The following is a 22,369-nucleotide window of genomic DNA, read 5'->3' on the forward strand; positions in this document are numbered from 1 at the left end:
TGCGGTTCAAATCTTTGAAGAGATTGTGTTTTACTATATTTATTTAGATGTTGGTTGGTCTAAAATGATTTATTTTTTAACACATATTTAATACTTAACAGTGAAATAAATCTTTTCAAATAGCATAGATATTATCTCAGTGAATAAAAATTAAAAAAAAAAAAAAATGTAAGTAAATCTGCCAATGTATGTAGCTGGAATAAAACACAGGTATAAGAGTTCTCTGTTGCCTGTGGAAAATGGAATCTCTTCATGATGAACAGTATGCAACTTTCAAGTTTTTTAGTTCATTTGCAGAAATTTGCTAAAGAAGTATATAAAATTTTTGAATGAAACTGTACTTCTAACTGGAATACACTCATGTAAATTCAAATACAAGGAACTCGAGAGTTGTATTGTAATATTAATAGCAGAAAATTATGTTATTATTGTAACATTTTGTTCAGCAATTTATAAAACTGATGTTGGTGCTAGATACTGAATATATATTTTGGTTTCCCAAGAAGAACAAAATACTTGAAAAAATTTTAACAGCTAATGAAGCAAAACCTCATGTTAAATAGTGATCTCATCAGGAAAAAAGGATGTTTATGGACTCTTCCCATCTATTCAAGAAAGTTTAACTTGAGCTCTTAAATGGTTAAGGTACTTAAAGCATTAAGTGTATTAGAATTCATACTGAGGAAACAGTTTTATCTGACCATGAAGAATAACCTTTCTTTCATCACTAGTATCATGTCTTGTTACCATTATTTTATTTATCTTAATTTTGTTCTGTTATTTCGTTTGATTTTGATTATTTTTTAAAATTTATTCTTTCATTTATTTTCTTTTCATTTTTAAAAATATTTCTGATAATTTAATTTTACCTGTTAGTGATTAATTTAATGTATAAATATTCTTATATATCTCTCTACATTAAATCTAATTTTAACTATTCATTACTTATTGTATCTTATATATATATATTTAACTTTTTCATCACTTCTGATGGACTTCCACAGGGCTGTGGCACTTCTGATTTTAAAAATTGAGTTCTTTAAGGCTTACCTAAAATCCATCATTAAGGCTGATGGGTGTTGGCTACATTACTATGATCTTAAAAGCAGACAGGCAGGTACAGCCTGGAAATCACTAAATTCTCCCATTTCAAAGTAAATCAAAGCTATAAAGTCATAAATATTTTTTTCTTTGATTATAATGAAATAGTTTCTTATTTTATGGTACCTGAGTATACAGCTATTACTGGGCAGTATTATGTAACGGTTTTTAAGACTCTAGTCAAACACATTTGGTGAAAATGATTTCACTTGCATGCATCTATTTGGTGCTTACATCATGATAATGCATATCGTTATGTCACCAATGTTATTGTCCAATATTTAGCTTTAAAAAAAGCGTGTACCACACCTACTATATGAGCCCAAACTTAATGCTATGTGACTATTTTTATTTCCTCATCTAAAATCAGAGCATTGAGACCACCATTTCAGTTTTTCAATGGTTATTTTGAAAGAGGAAAGAATGCTTTTTTAAAGTTGTCAAAAGATTGGTTCTAGCATGTGTTTCTGGACTGGCTGATATGTTAGGTTTAGAAATAGTAGTTAATAGTGACTCTTTAGAAAAGATTACATCAAGATAAGACTTTGCATGGTATATTTCATAAGTAATTCTTTTTTGGTTATCTTCACTAGAATAGTAAAACTCAAATTTTATTTATTTAAAATTCATAAAGTAAATTATTTGGAAAGTTCATAACAATAATTTTTACAATCTTTTAACAGCTTCCATATAAATTAATGGTTTTATTAATTCTTTGTTTATTATCCATAAATTTTTGTAAATTATAGGGCTGATTCTACCACTGGGACAAAAAGGAAAGGCTATAAGTACCTTGATGGCGCAAGAGTTCTTGTATGTGAAATCATTTCTTTGATACTTTGATTAATATATTTTAATGTAATTCAAATGATGAAAAAATGAAACAAAATATAGAAATGATTCACAATTTTTATTCCTGAGTTCTCATATACTTTTTATGTATTTTTTAGTTAGATGAAACTGATGTTGCTGCATTTACTATAATATTCTCTGATAATGCTAGGCAAAGATTTAATGTACCCAATGTTGTTCATCAGCAAGTAGATCGACAGGTAAAGTAGCAAAAGTCTCCAATTATCTGGATTCCTAGGGATTTGGAAATATAGTTGTTTTTATCACCCATTCTTCCTTCTAGATCAAATAATATTAAGATTTTATTAATTTATTATATATTATTATGAACTTTGATTTGAATAATATCGAATAAAATAGACTATATTGAATATTTTTAAGAAACTGTTAATTTAATTTAGATGAGTGTCAGATTTGTTCACAATTTTCAATATGTAACCTGTAAATGCTAATGGAAAAGCAATTTCTGTTCTGTATGTAGATTTACTGTAAGACAGTAGTATCTTAGTGTAATTTTATTTCAAAAGAAATTAGTTTGAATTTTTGTTTTACTCAAATAAAAACTAATCTCTTTAACTATAATACAATAAAAATGTAAACTAGCTTTTGTGTTGAATTTGAGACATGTTAATGGTTACATGTTAATATATAAAGATTGGTTTCATTGTTCTTCTTTTCTGTAACACCTATAAGAACACACATTCATTATAACACAAATGTACACATGCAGTCATTTTGAGCATTTATGCATTTTAAATTTCTTTTTACCCATTTTACTATTTAAAAAAATATTATAAGGCAATAAAAAGTTAAAGAACATTTAAATTAACTAACAAAGTTTATTAAACATGACTGATAATAAATGTATTACTATTTTGAAACTTGTACGAAAGTAAAAAACTTGTTGTTACAAAACATTGAGGTATTATATGCTGGTGTAATGTAAAGTTCACAAACTTCCTCAGTTCTAATCAACCAATGTTGCCAATATTAGAAAGTAAAAATGCCCATCAGTCAAATTGACCAATGTGTACTTACCGGTGTTAACTAGGAATGGGTGATTTATTTAGATAAACAACATCAAGAAAAGTTTTTATTGTTTAATTTTATCAAGGAACTGTGTGTGTTTTTTGTTTTACAGAATGCTATATTATGTTGAAAAATGTTACATTGAACCTTCCTTTCTAATGGTATGGCAGTTGCGGAGTTTTTATTTATTTTTCCTCTGAAGCATATTTACTAGGATGTACATATATCAAGTAGTTTTCTGTGATGATTACAACTGAATGTTGTGACAGTTTTTGAAGGAAGATCAAGCTAGAAGCTGTTAGAAGCTTCGGATTAATGATAATGTTCAAGTTATAGCTATTTAGGATGTTAAACTAATAAACTGAATTCTAGCAGCATTAATCTGATTAATTTTTAAAAATTAAGAATATATTATCGGTCAGATGATTAAGATTTTATTTTAAATTTTGTTATGCACGCACGTGCAGCACTAGTGTAATGTAAGAATCATATGAAAACCATTAATTTTGGAATGATGCCTTTCATAAAGATTAAATACAATTATGTTACTGTTTTTAGGACATCCAAGAGCAAATAATCAAATTACGTTGAAGATAATAGGGGCTTTTGTAAATTATATTTGTTAATATTAAAAAATAATTTAGTTCTGTAAATGTATATTACATGCATGTTGTGCACACACACATGCATATATACACATACACACACACATATGTATACAGTGATGAGCTATAGGGGTTTTCATTCAAATCATTTGTTAAATTTATTTCTAACTAATCCAAGAAAAACAAATGTCTTGTATGCTTTAATCATACTTAGGTTAGATTTTCCATTACTGAAATAAAAGGTGCCATTTGGTTTAATTTAAATTTGATTTTTTCCATTTAAATAGCCTAAAATTAAAAAAAAAAATAGGTGGAAAATTCTTTTTATTTTCAATAAATTATTATTGGGTGTCAAATTTTTTAAAATCAAGATGAAGGGATGAAGTCTCAGTATTAAGTTTACCATTAAAAAGTGAAAGATAGAAGAAGATCCTCTTTGACACTATAGCATATTTCATATTTGATGACAGTTTATATAAGTGAGAAAGATTTGAGAGAATTTAATCCTGAACATTATGTAGAAAGTTCTTTAAAAAAAACCATTGATCAGCTTTTAGAATCTTCTAGAAAAAGAACTGATGCACTGAAAAACCAGCAGCAGGTCATCCTTCTGAAGGCTGATAGTCCTCAAATACTTTAATCAGTAAACTTAATTATATATATATTCACTCAAATGAAATAGAATGAGGAGAAAATAAAATTTTCATACTTTCATTATTATAAATATAAAATTATCCCACAAAAAATATAGCCCATTGTTGTGGTGTATAATTTTTCTCACTTTTAAATAAAATAAATCAACTGAAGTGGTGAACAACCTGCCTTTTAATTACCTTAAGAACACCTACAAACAGTGCTTAAATTGCGGCGGAGTGCAGCTCTGGTACTTCTCAATTTTTATAATAAATTACAAGCCGGAGCACACCGGAGCCCTAACTAAGATGAGCTCCGGTACTTCTTTTTATAACTGAACCACAATTTAATCAGTTTTATAACTGAACCACAATTTAAAGGGGAAAAAATTGAATTCCTAACGTTTTAGTTTAACAATAAGCAGACCTTATAATACTCTATTTCCGTAGCAATACGAACTCATGTAAACATGAGACGTTCAAGTAAAGTGCCCTCATTCACATGCGGAAACCTTTCCCTTTAAGAAGGGCAATAAATTTGGGGGAGTTTGTTTAGGAACGCGTAAATGTTTTGCCATGCTATTGTATCTAGTGTATTGTTATCAATGGTTACAGTTAGTCATCCTCACAGGAAAAAAGATTTGTGTTCTTAAATGTGCGTTAAGTGACAGCGAGTGCAATAAGAGTGAAATACTGAGATGAACTGCTCAAGCACGTCCTATACATCGTCTTCCCACAGTATCCACTAATGTAACCAAATACGGGGGGGGGGGGGAAGTGTAACTAGCAACTTTACATTCATCCTTAGGAATCAGAGGACTCATTTTACCCCTGACGCACATCCTTTTGATGGCTATAATTATATCAGCAGAGAGCCGCGGTCAAAGTGAATGTTCTCTCTCACCAAGATTCCTCTAATTTTTTGTTTCCACCCACTCATACCCTAATGCCCTCATTCTGTTTTGTCCTGTTTTTAGCATTATCCTAATTTTCATCAGCTATACTTTAATATTTAAATTTTGTGATGATAAAAGATCTTTTTTCATCACAAAAATTACCCCGTACGATCAGAGCTTAAATTGGGCTGGAGCTCACCGGGTGCCGGCTCCGGTGCTTCTTAGTTTTTGTAATAAATCATAATTCTAGCCGGAGTGCACCAAAACCTTAAATAAGAAGGCTGTGGCACTTCTTTTATGTAATTGAATAACAATTTCAGTAGAAATTTTATTTTTAGCAATAAAATTAAATTAAAAATCGCTTATTAAATTTTAATTTATCTCTTTACATTTAAGTTAATTTTAAATATTTGAATACTTTAATCTTTAATTATTTAAATGTTTCAATAAATAATAATTAATTAATTACCTAATAATTATAAATTAAATTAATTATCTAATAACTATCAATTAAATTATAATTAATTATGTTGATTAAATAACAATTAATAAACATTAATTAAATAGCTGTTAATTAATTTGATAATAATTGACTATTTAATTTTAAAATTATTAATGAGTTTAATAGTCGTTTTATTTATTTATTGACTCTTGTTCCTATTTGCTGACGGTCTTCCATAGGGCTCCGGCACTTCTAATTTTAGAAATTAAGCGCTGCCTACAACAATATCAAAATGACCTAGAAAATGTTAAACCAATTGCATTGTGTTATCATAATGTGCTACAACCCTGGTTAAGAAAGTGTATGTAGTAACTATTTTAATTATCACAACAAAATAGTAGGTAAGTTGATTTATTTAATATAGAATTCATTTGCAATTAGACAAGGATATTCCTCCGGAGGACTAGAAGTTAGAAATCAATTTAAACTTGAAATTAACAATAATGATCAATTCAATCAAACAACACTTAATATTAATTCACTGTAAAAGAATAAAATTATTGGTGGTTGATTCGAAAAATAGGGGTCGGAGGTGGTTGCTAAATGTCCTCATCTCTAAAGGAAAATTTAAGTAATGTTACCTCCCGGTCTGTAGACATCTTCTGGTACCGTCTTTTCCGAAACAGGGCGCTCAAATCATCTGTATTCGATGGCGGGTGTCTTGCTGACCAAGTTGACCATCTAAGCCAGCAATTTGTAGCGCGGCTGTTGCACTAGAGGGAAACATCAAAATATTTTGGGCTCCGTTCATCCGTACTAGGCCTACTCCGTGGGGTGACCCGTCGGCGAACTTCACTGGTCTTTGTGCAGAGAGTTTTCTATAGGCAATCTGAAGAGGTCGGAAAAAAAACTTCTCGGTGGTGAACTCCCTGAGCTGGAGTTTAATAACACTGGAATCGGTGAGAGTGAAAATAGATTCACAGCAACATGTCTTCTGCACTCCTCCATCTCAGAAATTTTTGTCAGGTAAATCTGCGGGGAAAATCTCTGCCTCTAACCGGCGCAAGAGTTTTTAAACCGGAAAACTTTCACATTCCCAAAATCTTCCCAAAAGAGATGAGAAAATCTGCAACCATACCAAGAACGAAACCATATAAAAATTTCTAAATTTTTCCAAGAATAATTCAAAACTGGAGTTTAATAACACTGGAACCGGTGAGAGCGAAAATAGATTCGCAGCAACATGTCTTCTGCACTCATCCGACTCGAAAAATTTTTGTCGGTTAAATCTGCAGGAAAATCTCTGCTTTTAACAGGCACAAGAGTTTTTAAACCGGAAAACTTCCACTTTCCCCAAAACTTCCCAAAAGACATGAGAAAAATCTGCAACCACGCCAAGAACAAAACCATATAAAAATTTCTAAATTTTTCCAAGAATAATTCAACCTTATGAATTTTCTCGCCAAAAAACATGCCAAGGCAACTAACCCTTTTCTTGGAAAGGCTCACCCCTCCGGAAATGGGTGGATGTAAACATTCATCACCTGTCAAAACCCAGCTGTGGAAGCTTAAAAAACTGCTCTTCTAAGTGAACATTTCGAAGTCAGGAAATCTGCGCCATTTCTGCTAAAAATATACGTTTAATTACGAATAACTTCTCGACCAATTAAGCTGAGTGAAAACCTATAATTCCACCGGAAAGACACAAATTTTCTGTACGAAAGCATATAAATTTCCGTTAGTTAAATTCATAATTTCTGTTTTTAAATTGAGATAATACTCAAGAAATACATGAAATTAAAATCTCATTAGCACAGAATCAAGTCCAAGAGACCTATTTTGAGCTATCCAAATTTACCACACTTATACAAATTGACTAACATAATTAACTTTACATAAAAAAAAATAATAATAAAATTCAGCTAATACAAAAGCTGATTAAAACCTTAATTAATATTACTAAAAAAATATATTTCTTCAACATCTTACAACCAGAAATTATTGCTAAGACGTTAGCAGAAAGAGGGATAGATGTTAACCAAACTCTAAATTAAAAACTTTTAAATAATTTTAAAAAGTTTAAATAATTTAAATAATTTAAAAATAAGTTAGAAGTTATGAAACAATGAGGATTGAAACAAAACTTTACAAAACCAAATAAAACATCAAGTCCCTAAACTCAAATTAAAAATTAAACAAATTTACTTAAGAAAACTTTTAAAGCAACCAAACATAAATTTAAAGTTTACAAAAGTTACAATTTAAACTTACAACACACTTTAAACAACTAAAGCAAAGATTAAATAACTTCAATTACTGATCAAAACTGAAATTACTGAGCTTAAGTAAGCAAAAAAGTTTAAAGCTTGAAAAATAAGAACAATTAATACATAACACCATTTTCTTTTTTCCCTTTTTTTTAAATATCTGAAAATGTTATAGTACCAGATTGCTTAATTAATTACTAATTGTGATTGTTCATTTTATAGAAATGGGTAAATGCAATAACAGAGCATATTGAATTCAGCAGTTATTATCTGAAACAAGGTTTATCAGACTCTGACCCTGAAGATGAAGATATCATGCCTGTTGGCACAATGCAAGATAAACTCCAGGTAAAAGAAAATCAATATTTTCAAACTTTTTTAATTTAGCTATCATATTTGAAGGAATTTTTATCTAGTTGACTATAATATTAAAATTATAAAAATAAACACAAAGATGTGTGCGTCTGTTAATTTTGAGAATTTTATATTTCTTATTTGAGTTTACATTCATTAATAAAACACACTTCTTAATGTCGAAGCTAAAATTTACAATATTTGCCTTAGTTCATTCTTTTTGTAAAATAACTGAGATTTTAAAATATTAATTATGGTTTATATGTTTTTTATTCTTTAGACTGCTCAAGCTCATTTGCAAATATTTGAAAACCATGTACAGTCTCTGAAACAAACTGCAGAATGCTACAGTGTTAGTAATGGTATTAAATCAGAATTTTATATAAGTGAATCTCCATCAAAAAGTCTGAATAATCATTTGGATAATTTAGTTGATTCTGCTCGTAAAGTATCGTCCAGCCTGTCTCATTGCCTCACAGTGTTTGCTCAGCAGGAAGAAGTGAGTAATTTTTTTTTTTTTATTTAATTTTTGTTTGTTTTAATTCAGCTGTTATTTCCATCTCAGATATTTAAAAAAGTTTATAAAATGACTAAGTAGCATTATATTATGTTATTTTAATATGTAAATTATTGTAATGCATTGTAATTATTGTATTATAAGTAAATTTTATGAAACTGGCATCAAAGTAATTGTTTTATGTAACATATTTAATACCGTCTTGTTTTGATATGTATAGAAACTTCATTTCTATTGCATACTTTTCTTCTAAAGAATTTTTTTTTTCAGCCCTTTGCTATGCATTTAAAATTCATATGCTTTTTATGCAAAATTAGACCTTCTAACTTATGCAGTTTTCGCTAGTCCTTTTATATCACATAACTTTGGGGTATTACTGTACTCCTGTTTCTGGTTTGCAAAAATATTGTTACAAATTTGGTATTTAAAAAGCTAATGTTAGTTCAATTATAAATTAAATGGTTTTATTTCTCGCTCAGTGCAGCGCGTGACGAATATTAAAAGAAAGCTAAGCCGGAAAATTGAAAATACAAGAGCGCGTGCATTAAATAAATAAATATCTCTTTTTGATTTCGAGAAAGTACTAGAAAATTCTAGCGCGTGATTTTTAAATCTTATAAAAGGAGGAAAACATCTCAGTTCATGATAGTTACTTAGTTTGTTGCTGTTTAGAAAACTGCTCTTATTGATTGTAGCGAATTCGCGGATTAGCTTTCTTTAGCTGTTTTGAATTAAGTTCTTTTGAACGTTTGAGTAGTTAAAGGATAATTACTGTGATATATTGTGATACTGCACGATTATTTGAGGACATTTAATCATATTTGTTGTTATAATAATAAATCTTTTGTTCATTTTTCATCAGACTTGTGCATTCATTTCGTAACGAATCCGTACGCACGCAAGAATATTTAACAACTTAAAAAGGTAGATGCTAAAAGCATTTTGATTCTGTTTACTTCTTCCATTAGATGCTAAAAGCATTTTGATTCTGTTTACTTCTTCCATTAGATGCTAAAAGCATTTTGATTCTGTTTACTTCTTCCATTTTACAATTTTTGTTTTAGGATTTTGTTACTCTAAATATATTTATGTGTAGTAAACCCTTGTTGAGGGCAGATTTGCAGAAAGTGATTCTGTGTATACGTGCTATCTTAATTTTAATTGTTTCCATTTAATTTGGCTAATGATAGAATTTCAATTAAACATGGTATGCTGCAGAGCTTTGACCATCTTATGGTAGTCCTCTTTAATTACTCCTTTGGAAATTTATTTATTAAAGAAGTTAAACATTACTCGGCACAGTAAAACATGAGCTTTAAAGTTCTAATTCTCGATAGTGCTCCAGAGTATGGTACTAACACTCTCACAACATTGCATTAAAATATAGTGATTTTATACTGCATAGAAATGATTTAACTAGCATGGGAACAAGTGACTTCAACAATGAATGCTTGCTGGCATTCAGTGCTGGCCAGAAGCTGTAAATAATTTTAAAAGTTTTCCATCAATTGAAAATGAAGCCAAAGAAATCATATAAATCGCAAAAGCAATAGGCAGCAAAGAATTTTCTGATATGGAAAAAGAAGAAATTAAAGAATGATGATCATGGAAGACAAATGAAAAACTGTATGGACGATCATGGAAGACAAATGAAAAATTGTAATGTATTGTAATTATAACACCAGCCGATGATGAAAGTAGCGATAGTGAAAAAATAGAGGACCTTTAACATACAAGAAATTAAATAAATTGGTAAAAAAGGCAAAGAAACCGTCTGAATTTGTAATGGAAAAAGAAGAGGTCACTTTATGGAAGGTACTGAAAAACTTTGCACTCCTTAGCATGAAATGTTTAATGAGTTGCATCAGACATTGCTCCAAATTAAAATCACCAATTGTTTAAAAAAAGTAACTGTATTGTATTCAATCATAATGAAATCCAATATATCTCTATGATTCAATCATAATGAAATATGATAAATTTCTATATACATTGGTTTTATTTAACAGCAATAGAAATCGTTTGAATTATTTTTTTTTTCATTTTTTTCATAGAAAGTTAATATTGCAAAATGTAATTTTGTTGTGCACACAGTGTGTTAAAGATGTAACCTCCATCTTCATCAAGGGTTTACTGTAGTATGTGTGTGTGTATATATTAAATGTGAGTATTTAATAACTAATTTCAAATTTATTTTAGCTTTTATTTCACTTCCAAGTCAGGATCTTAAGAGAGATCATAAGCCCTTCTTTATCAGGAGGAAAAAATTCTGTGCTAGTACATAAATTAAATATATGATGATGAAAACATGTGTTAATGCAGTATGTCAAGAGAAGAAAGAATGAAATTCATGACAGAATGTGAAAACACACTTGAATTGGAAGAATGATAATTGTAATTGTACCAAAATTAATAAGTTTCATGAATGTGGAAGCCCTATAAATGTGAAAATTTAAATTGTGAGTTGAGGGTTTGGGGATATTTGTAGTTGAAGAGAAATGAAGAAATTATCTAGAAACCAACAGCTATCAATAGTAGAATTTTCATTAATATTCATTTTTGACATCAAGTTTGTGTTTATAAACTATGCTACAAAGGATTAGTGTGAAAGTAGAAATTAACATGTGAAGTAAAAGGTGGAACAGCAGATTTTATAATTAACTTAAGTAGGCTTGTACAGTTTTTATTATTGAAAAATAGCCTATTTTTTTAACAGAAGAAATATTACATCAAAAATGCTAAGTATAGGCCATTTAAAAGCTGTCATAATTTCAAAGCAAAGTTGTGATGACTGAGTGGAGGAAGAAGTTGATACCAAACTAAGTTCAGCCAATTATCATCTTTATTTCCACGCACATAAAATCATCTCAGTAGATATTTATCCAATCATAATGAAATCCAATATATCTCTATGATTCAATCATAATGAAATATGATAAATTTCTATGTACATTGGTTTTTAACAAGAAATGATGCAGGCATTTTTAAAGAAGCGAAGCAGGAAGCTATTAGCAATGTAGAAGCTAGCAGTATAATGACCTTATTACCTGGCCAGAGGTATCTATGCCAATATAAATGCGATTCTGGAAACAAACTATGATTTCTTAATATTAGTTGCCCTTTTCACATACCATTACATGACATAGAAAGATCTTGAATTTGAGAGAACAGATGAATTTATAGGGAGGGTACCAAATCTAGAATGTTAATTTTGAGGTTGCCAATTATTTTTAAAGCAGCTATAATATTTCTTATATCTTACATTATAAGAAAATACGAGTTTGAGGAAAACTGTTTATACAATGTAAAACATCAAGAGTTCAGGATCAGCTTTTTCTATTATATTTGATCTGCAGACAAGTTTTGCAGAAGTGCTATAACAAATATCAAAACTGGACATTTTTTTAAGCCAACAACAAGACTATATATAAGATCACAACTACTGAAGCATGCAAAGAAAACTTACATAACCTTTTCATTTCAGTTCACTTCATTACGTGCGTGCAAGCGAAAAACTGAATTCAATTTGGAAACGTCACGGATCGCAACACCGATCACACACTGATGCATGACTGGGACTATTGCTGAAGAGCCAATCACGCTGTTGCACATGGTGTGGGGTTATGCTTCAGGTGCCAGTCACGCACTGCTGCAGGAAAAGAAATGTCTCATTGTTTATTTTCAAGTTCAAACGGCATTGCGTTTTGGATATATGTGCTGGTATTGACATGAAGTGAAGGTTGGAAACTAGTTGTAAATGTATGTGTTTTGGAATGGAAACAAAGTTTCATTTCACGTAAAGATCATACATGAATAGCATTCTGAAATATATAGTTTGCAATAATATACCAACTGTCTTGTAATAAATTCATTTGTAATGTATATATTTGTTTTTAATATAGTTTTATACCAAATTAATGCACATTGTTACTTATTTGGATTCACTTTTAAATGCCATGTGCCAGTGTGTAATGCGACATTGCAAAAGTAATATTACCTCTAGTGCCGATCACATGTTGGCATGTAGTAATAAAATTCTATGTATAGAGACTTAGCAATCAATGTGGTACATATAATAATCTTTTATTACCTCTTTTAAATCATATTTCTTATAATAAGTAAGTCAGCATATAGGTACGATCTATTTCTATGACACAACATTAACTGTGAATACAACATCATGTGACTGGCAGCGTTAAGGTCGTTCAGAATCTTGAAAGTATCAGCTGCCATCGAAAAGCCTTTCCATGTTCTGATTCGAATTTCTGTTACAAAACACTGTTTCAAACTTGGAATGAGTCCCAGAGAGCCCAGTGTTGTTTTATCATAGGACTGTAGATAGAAATGTCCTGCCAGGCAGGTTTTCGGTTTTTAAATCCCACGTTAAGTCAATTATGGGTTTAATGTCACCGTCTTCCAGCTGGTCTTTCCTGACTTTGTCATCATTCCATGGGTCTCAATCAGCCGATGTTGAAGTTTTAATTTGTCATGCAACCGGATTGAGCACCTTGTATTTTGCTTCCACCCTGGAACAATATTGGCAGCTTTCTGGGCAGGGGTCTTTTAGACCGGGCATCAACATTTCCATGTGATGATCCCTTCTGATGACAGATAGTGGTGTCATATTTCTGGAGTCTCCGTATCGACCTGGCTAGTTGGCTTTCAGAATTTTTGAAATTTTAAAGCCAGTTCAGTGGTGCCTGATCCATGTATAGCAGGAATTTTCTGCCATAGAGATAATGATGGAAATGTCCTACAGCTTTAACTATGGCGAGCAACACTTTCCTGGTGACACAGTAATTCCTCTGCGGTTTAGATAGGCACTTGCTCCAGTCAGCCACGTCATGTTCTTGGCCATTTATATTTTAGTACAAAACAGCATTGACACTCTCATTGCTCATACCTGTGTCGAGAATAAATGAATGCTTTGTCTAGCTGACGATGCATCAGGATTGGAGCAGATGTTAAAGCTACCTTCAGGTTGTTAAATGCATCCTCACATTCTTTTGTCCACAGGAACTTTTCTTGCTCTCTGTCAGTTTCTGAAGGGGTCTTGCAGTGGAAGAAAATTCCTTCACATATCTCCTATAGTAGCTGCAAAGCCACAGGAAACTTCTCAGCTGATGCTTATTTTCGGGGTGTCTCCAGTCTTTAACTGCTGACACTTTTTCTGGACTGTACAGACACTTTTGGTAGAGATGAACATTTGGCAGGACTTTCCTCCTTTCAGTTTCTGGAGTTTCTAAGGTTTTCTAAATGTTCTTCAAAACTCTTCCCGATGATGATGGTGTCATCCAGATATATCAGACAGGCTTCATAGGATAGACCTCTCAACATGGTCTCCATGAGGTGTTCGAATGTTGCTGGCACATTTCATGGTCCAAAAGGCATCACTTTTGAACTGCCAAAGTCGTTGTCTAGTGGTAAAAGCAGTCTTTTCTTTGTCATCAGGATGTACCTCTACCTGCCAGTATCCACGCTTTAAATTAAGTGTTGAAAACCACTTTCTTCCAGAAAGAGTCCCCAAAATGCTGTCAATTCTAGGGTGAGGGTAGCTGTATTTCTTCGCAATCTCATTCTAGCGGTGATAGTCAACACGAAATCTAGTTCGGGGATCTTTCTTTCTGAAAAAACACCTTGCAATTCTTGAATGACATGTTCGGCAGCACTCCTTTCTTCATCGCTTAATTGTACAGTCTGCAACAGCTCTGTTGTAATGCTCTCTGAAGGCATAGATTTTGGAGGGTACTGTTTTGTTTACCGCTGGTCACTGAAGTACATGTTGCAACCACTTCACCTTTCCTAATAACGCTCTCCTTGATAGTTATATTGGCAACTCTCACCAGAATAACTGTCCTCTAATAGGTCGACGAGAGCTGAGGCTACTAGTATGTACTCCTTGCGGTTTTGTACAGTCCTTGGAATATTCATTTGCACTGTACCGTAAACTTCTATTTTTGGCTATTGATCCAAGAAGTAGAAATTTTTTTCTTGCTGGTATTGTGATACCATCTTGGGCTATGATTTCATAGACAGATTTAACTCATTCTTCATTAATTCTAAATAAAGCTATGTCTTTAGAGGCAGAATGCAATTCGTTGGTTTCAAAGTCCAAGGAAAAATTTTATTTCTTTAGAAAGTCCAATCCAAGAATGCAAGTATCTGCCACGTATACCTTGTGATGGTAGGCGGCACTTCCAAGCATGATGTTAGCACTTAATTTCATGTCGATGTTGGTCTGCTTGCCAGACACAGTCTGGAGTGTAATGCAGGGCGGCGTTGAGATTAATTTGCCTTCCAATTGTTGAGCCAGATCTTTTTGGATGATGGTAACAGCAGCTCCTGTATCGATTGCTCATATTGCAAGAAACTCCTTTGGCAATCTCCACTCTGCAAGATGGCCATCAATTAGTTGCCCTGTTTCTTGGTGGGAATGATCTTATTTTCTGTGCACTGGAGTGTTCTTCAGTTCCCTCATACATGGCCTTTGGCACTGCAGTTCCAGCGCTTTAGGGTTTGTTTCTTGTCACCTCTGTTCCATATCAAGGCATTGACTTGCATTTGCATGGTCAAATCGTCTAGACGGGCAGTCACTTGATCCCTTGTCTCTTGGACTTGGGCAGCTCTGATTGGGTGGCGATCTTTACAAGTTACTTGCTGGGTGGTCTCGAACTTCATTGTGTAACCTAAAGCACTTTTTAAGTCCTTGATATCCATCATTAGAGCTTTCCGTATTTCAGGATCCCGGAGGCTGTCAGTGTAGTACTGTAGGGACAGTATCGCCTTTGTTTTGTAGGGCACTGCAAAAAAGCGAAATGAGACAGCCTTTCAACATCTGTGGTGAGCTCCTGGAGTGTTTCTGTGGGCTTCTGCTTATGGGATTTTAATTGAAGCATACTGTACTCTTTTAAACATTTCTCCCCAAAGCACAGCTCCAACGTACCAGATAGAGCTTCGAAGTCTAGCCTTTGGTTTTTGGGAAGAGTCTGAAGGATATCTGCTGTGTCTGCTTTCAGAGAAATGGCTGGATGACAGGCCTTGGCTTGGGAATCCCATCCATTTGTTTCTGCCACTGTAGAAAATTGTATTTTATATGCTTGCGAAGAGGTCTTACTATCATATGGGAATAGCTTTAGAGATGGAAGAGAAAGTATGGGTAGAAATTTAAAACCATCAGAATTGCTTCCTGTTGTCACTATACACTTCTTTAAGTTATCAACTTCTTTGGCAATGATAGAAACTCTCTTTTCGATTTGTTCTTTGACAGAAGAAACTCTTTCTTCAGTTTCTCCAACCCTATTTTTGACCATGTCTTTTTTGCCTTCCATAGCCTCAAATTTGTTTTTATTACACAGATAATTTATCCTTTTATTTCCTCTTGATCTGCTTCAATCTTTTCTTGAAGTTATCCATCTCTTCTTTAACAGATTCCTGAATAGCTTTCACCTCTTCTTTAATGTAGTTGACTGCCCCTTCCATCTTTTCTTGGAATGCAACAAAGGCAGTTATGAGTTGTCTTAGTTGCTCCTCCATCGCTCTTATCATCGACATTCAAAGCCCACTTCTGAAATCAGTTTAAGTTTGTAAGGTTTGTAAGTTTCCCTCCTTCCAGCATGGCTTTGTGGTACAGTGGTAGTACACTCAGTGCATATTCGAGAGGTCCAGGTTCTAGTCCCGGTGAGGGCATTGCTAATTTTTCATGTTTCCTGCCTCAAAAATTCAAATGACTGTACAGTGGTACCTGAACTAAAAGGTGGTGGATGATGATTCTTCACCACCACGATTTGGCAATTGGCTTTCCAAAATCCCCAGTCACCCTTTAAAAGGAAGAGTATATAAAGTATTTTCTCCATTCTTTCTTCATGCCTTCGTGGTCTAATGCTAGCACACTCAGTTGCTCCTTCATTGCTCTTGCCATCGGCATTCAAACACACTTCTGAAATCAGTTTAAGTTTGTAAGGTATTTTCTCCCTCTTTCCAGCATATCTTTGTAGTATAATGGTAGCACACTCAGTGCATATTCGAGAGGTCCAGGTTCGAACCCTGGTGAGGGCATTGCTAATTTTTCATGTTTCTTGCCTCAAAAATTCTAATGACTGTACAGTAGTACCCAAACTAAAAAGTGGTGGATGATGATTTTTCACCACCAGGATTTGGCGATTGGCTCCTCTAATCCCCAGTCACCCTTTAAAAGGGAGAGTATATAAAGTATTTTCTCCATTCATTCTTCATGCCGTCATGGTATAATGGTAGCACACTCAGCGTCTATTCGAGAGGTCCAGGTTCGAGTCTCGACAAAGGCATTGTTTATTTTTTCATGTCTCCTGCATCAAAATAACCTAATGACTCTACAAGATAATGGTTTATAAATATATATTAATGCTAAGTATATTAGAGATTATCTGAAGATTATATTGAGAATTAAGGTATTAAATTTTTTATACTTTGTTTTTTTTTTTTTTTTTTTTTTTGCATTGATAAAAAGAGAATTATATTGTCAACAAATAGAAATGAAAAATTTTAGGTCCGTATGTTGCAATTGAAACAGCAACAGGAAAGATGCCGAGTTCTACAGGATGCTTTGCATGCTTTAGCCCAGGAGCACCATGAATTGGAGAAATCTTTTGTGAGCCCTTATGTATCGCCTCCAAATTCACCTCATTATCAAGATACTGACTGTGATGAATTTTTTGATGCATTTGAAGGAGGTACATTTTTAAAAATATTTGAAGTTAATATTATGAAAATTAAACATACTGTTTCAAAATTATTTTTTAATTTAGTGTATTCAGGTAAGTAGCTGTTATGCTTAAGTTTCAGAAACTTAAAAGTTAATTTTAATTAACATGGTACCATTTTGATGGATAGTTGTTTTATTCCATCTTTCCTGAGTTTATTGTTATATCTGATATGTGTGCAGTTTTTTCCCGTATTATTATTTTATATTATAAATGTTGTAAAGTTGGCAGGAAAAGGAAAATACAGTTATATTAAAGCTTTTTATATGTATAAAATATACATTGCTTGAAAATTCATGTTAAATATGTGCTTTTATGTCTTAAAATTTCTGTGTAGATTTCTATTTATTTTGTAGATTCAGTTTGTAGTAATGGCTTGAATGTGTTTTCAAAATATAGGTCTTAACAAGCAGTGAAGACTTAGTGTTAGGAGGTATCTTTAAAAAAATATTTTGCATGATTTTGTTGCCAGCTATTATATTGCTAAGTTATTTTTGTGGCTTATCTACAAATAAATAAAACAGTTTTCTGGTTATATATACTTACAGATTGTATAATTTTATGCATAAATAATGCTTTAAAGCTTGTTATGAATAACTATTATTAGCATGTGGTTTCTATTTCAAAGTGTGAAAAATGTTTGACATTCATTTCAAAATTACAATGATTTATTTTTATATTAAATTTTTTTAATTATTTTTTTCCCTACTTAATATATTTATTTTTAAAATCAAAATTTAGGATTTGTTTCTTACTTTTTTGAGGCGCAGTGGCACCACAGGTCCGAGGTTTGATTCCCGGGCTGGCCAAGGTCGACTCAGCCTTTCATCCCTAGATTTCCATCACTTGGGTCGATAAAATGAGTACCAAGTTCGCTTGGGGACTAAAAACGGGGGGTCCTGCGACTAGCTGACCTCTTGTTCAGGGCATATGCTTACGCACACCGAGGCCCACAGTCAAGAAAGCAGATTTCAGGCACTGCAGGCCTTTGCCCATTAGGGCTGTTATGCCACTGAGTTTCGTTTTTAGTTTATTTTCTTACTTTTTTAAAGGTAAATACAGTATGATAATAAAAATGCTAAATTTTTATAATGTGATACATTCCAATGACCTCAAAGATCACGTGATTTCATGCATAGCTAATGTAAACAAACAATATAGATGACCTCAGAGATCACGTGAGTTACCTGTAGCTAATGTAGAGGAACAAGGTCATTCTTCTTCCTCTTCTTCTTTTGCAGAATGTATTTAAATATTAATTTTTTATTGTTTTTTAGCTATAAAATAATTTTTCTGTTCAATACTTTTCTTTGTTAAGCTTTTGTTATGTTTAATTTTTCTATCGTCACTTTATATTATTACAATTGATTTGGTCTGAATAAAAAGATAATGCTTTCCTCCTTAAAATGTTTATGCAGAAATAGTGTTCCTTTTTTGTGAACTCAGATAATAAAACCGAAAAAAAAAAGGGAGTGAGGCTCTAAGGTAATTTATGTATTTTATATTTATTTTTAAGGTAATTTATTAAATTTTATATTAAAAGAGCTTACTTTGTTATGCTTCAGAGTGTTATGTTTAGATCATTTTATTATTTTTTATGTAAATACCATTGACATATCAAGCACCATATATGTGAACATATCTTATATGGAATCCCTTTCTTTTTTCATGTTAAAGGTTTCAAAATTGTATAAGTTAAAAGAAAGAAAGATAGTTTAAGTTCTACAAAGTTAATTCAAAGAATGAAATTTATGTAAATTACACAGTTAGTTTTGGAGCACACATAGAAAGTAATTAAAATGTTTTTTATTCTTTAGTATATTGAATATATGCATTGTTTTATTCAGTTTCTGGTATGCACATATATTTTGTAACTAGAATGCATTCAGGTATGTAATTCAGTTTTTTATTGAGAAATCTGAAGAAGTTTCACAAATAGATGACTGTCGAATCTTTAATTTAATCATTTGGTAGAAGTTATATCATTTTTGTCAAGCATCGTGAGATCTTTGCTTTAGGTGATCTGACTCCCATTAAGTATAAAAATGTAATTTATTTTACACACAGAAAAGTAATTTGTGCCAGGAGCACTGTAGCAGGCTTTCTCCCCCAGTGGAACTGCCAGAAAGACTCTGAGGGGAGAAGTTGGTGACATAAAAACAGACATGTGATGTGTGTTTCTTTCTGATTGGCTGATGTGGCTCATGTCTTGCTTGCATGAATGAAATGCTACAGAGTATGCCTCCAGTGATGAAATCACAATTACAGATGATAATAAATATTTACAGAGTGTGTCAGAAAATGGTGATATGATTCAAAATTAGTGAAATACAGAAAATGAAGTGCAGTGTAATAAAGATATATGTACATGGTCATTACAACATATGCATAATACAAAACGTTAAATACAATACAAGTTTGTAGTCTGTGACCAAATTCTTGGGAAATTTGACCTTATGCCCACTCTTAGTGGTAGATGTTTGATTTGCAGAAAGGAAACTGAAACCATAAAAAATAAAGATGGGAAATGAGTAATGACATGTGGCAGGCAGTAAGCAGGTTTTCTGCGATAAATTGAAATTGTAGTATCCTTTTCTGTTTTCGTCAATAATATTCTTATCATATCCATCAACAAATAAATGAGGTCCAGTAAAAGGTGGTATCAGTGGAGGATTAAGTTTGTCTGATCTTAAAACATATATAAGAATGAGTTTTTAATGTAGGAGTGATGAAAGATTTAGGACTACCATGCAAGGCAGTAGAAATAGGATTTGAAGATTTAATTGTTTTAAGTAAGCTGTCGAAATATGCGGAATTTAAGGTCTGGTGTATGCTATCTTCAGTTACCAATTCGAAAAGTAATCTTAATGTTATGCCACAAGCAAGTTGAGCAAAAGTTGCTTTGACATCCTTCTTAATGGCTGAGCGTATGGCTAAGAGAACAAGTGGGAGAGTTTCTGTTCATAATGCTGTATTATGTGCTTTAAAGGCTGCTTTGATATGTTGATGAAAACATTCGATAATACCATTTGACTGGGGCTTATATGCAGAGGTTCGAATCCTTTTGCACTCGAATGTGCAGGTAAGTTCTCTAAAAAGATTAGATTCAAAATTGTTACCCTGATCAGATATAAGTGTGACTGGACATCCAAATCTGAATATTCAGCCATGTACCAAGGCATGAGTGACTGTTTCTGCAGACATGTCAGTTGCTAGAATAACTTCTGGCCATCTTGCAAACCTGTCTATAATAGTCACACAAAGCTGCTTCTCATCAGATGAAGAGAGAGGGCTGATAAAATCTGTGTGTAAGTAGGCAAAATGAGCATCATGTTCAGCAATTGGGAGATTTGTATGTTTGGTGATTTTATCTCATTGGCATCTATCACAGCTGCGCACAAAAGATTTCATAGGGATATTTTTAGAGCGTCTCACAATACAGATGATTATCCTCGAGCGGGAAATAATGTTCCTCTTATTTTAAAGCAAAGGTATTAGGTGTTAAAAATTGTTGAAGCTCTTCATCATTTGATTGAGCAGCAGTAAATTTTTGAAAATCAAGCACAGGAAATGAAATGTCATCTCTCTCAATTCGGATAGTGCATTGGTGACAGTGTTATCCGAGCCTTTAGTATATTCAGCATCAGTCATAAACTGGGAGACAAAATCCAAATGGCATAATTAGTGAGGACTGCATTTGTCAGCATGTTGCTGGAATCCAAATTTAAGGAGTGTTTGATCTTTATAGGTGACAAAATTCCTATCATCAAGCATATGCCTAAATTTTTTTTACTGAAGAGTTCATAGTCATATTCAATTTTTCTGAGATCTACTTAGTTTAGCTAAATAGAAAGCTGTAAGTGCACTGGGCATGGAATGCCATAACAAGGTTGCTGTATCAATAGCTTCCTATGTTGCTTTGAAGGAGAGTGTTGCTTCATCATCCCTTTGTAATCATTTGGTGGAAGCTTTGGAAGAAGGTTGTCTGTTTTTAATAGTAAGGAAAAACCTTCAAGGAATTTGGCTAAGGGTGCTAAAATGTGAGCAGCTATAGAAATACAGCATCTATAAAAATAAATAAACCCAACTATCAACGTTATTGAGTGATGGTTTGCAGCTGAGGAAAATCTAGAATATTTTTTACATGATCAGAGAGGGGTTTAAATCCTTCACCTGATAACTTAAATCTTAAGGTAGATTGACCAGACTGGCATTTCTTGACATTTTTACACAAACCATATTCCTGGAATTTAGAAAATAGCAGGTTTAAATGATCTAAGTACTCATGTTCATTGTTAGAAGTCACAAGTGAATTGTCAACAAATGTGTAAACAAATGGCAAGTCCCTAATGACTTCATTGATAAACCGTTGAAAGTCTGAGAAAGTATTACAAAGACAAACTGCGTTCTCTCACTTTCAAACAAACCAAAAGTAGCACATACAGCTGTTTTATGTACATCATCAGGATGCATGGGAATTTGTTGATACGCTTTGATGAGTGACCACTTTTACTATATGTTCTGAGGTAAAATCAGCTATGCTCAGAATAGAATACTTTTTGCTGGCAATCTGCACATAAGAGAGTGATAATCACTAATAGATCTCTATTCAACTGACCCTTCTTGGGTACCATATACAAACGGGCTTTTGAAGATCTCATATGAGCGAGTTGCAACATGCACTGAAATTCAGCTTTAGCAATTTTGAGGCGGTAAGAAGCTAATTGGCTAGGTTTAGCAGCAACTAAAAGACCTTTAGTATTTACATAAGGCACAGTATTGTATTTCACAGGTTAGTCAGGATCGTGTAATTTAGTAATATCAGGATATTGTAACAATAATTTACCGACTATGTTATTTACACAAGCTGATTTTACAGAAAAAATATTACAGGTATTTAATTTGACAGTAAGAAATATAAAAAATCTGCACCTAT

General features: G+C 32.5%; 1 protein-coding gene across 2 annotated transcripts in view; it reads left to right on the forward strand.

Annotated features, from left to right (window-relative positions):
* LOC118191909 (oxysterol-binding protein-related protein 1-like) overlaps window positions 1–22,369 on the forward strand; it is a 256,307-nt gene that overhangs the window by 50,350 nt on the left and 183,588 nt on the right. For both annotated transcript variants that reach the window (XM_085817344.1, XM_085817345.1), the window contains exons 10-14: window positions 1,851–1,914; window positions 2,052–2,153; window positions 8,047–8,172; window positions 8,459–8,677; window positions 17,220–17,403. In XM_085817344.1, the coding sequence (XP_085673470.1) occupies window positions 1,851–1,914; window positions 2,052–2,153; window positions 8,047–8,172; window positions 8,459–8,677; window positions 17,220–17,403 (695 nt within the window). The remainder of the gene's footprint in view (window positions 1–1,850; window positions 1,915–2,051; window positions 2,154–8,046; window positions 8,173–8,458; window positions 8,678–17,219; window positions 17,404–22,369) is intronic.

This window comes from Stegodyphus dumicola, chromosome 5 (genome assembly GCF_044657685.1).
Source record: "Stegodyphus dumicola isolate Sdum_Otavi_A_Nest chromosome 5, ASM4465768v1".
In the NCBI taxonomy this organism is placed as follows: domain Eukaryota; kingdom Metazoa; phylum Arthropoda; class Arachnida; order Araneae; family Eresidae; genus Stegodyphus; species Stegodyphus dumicola.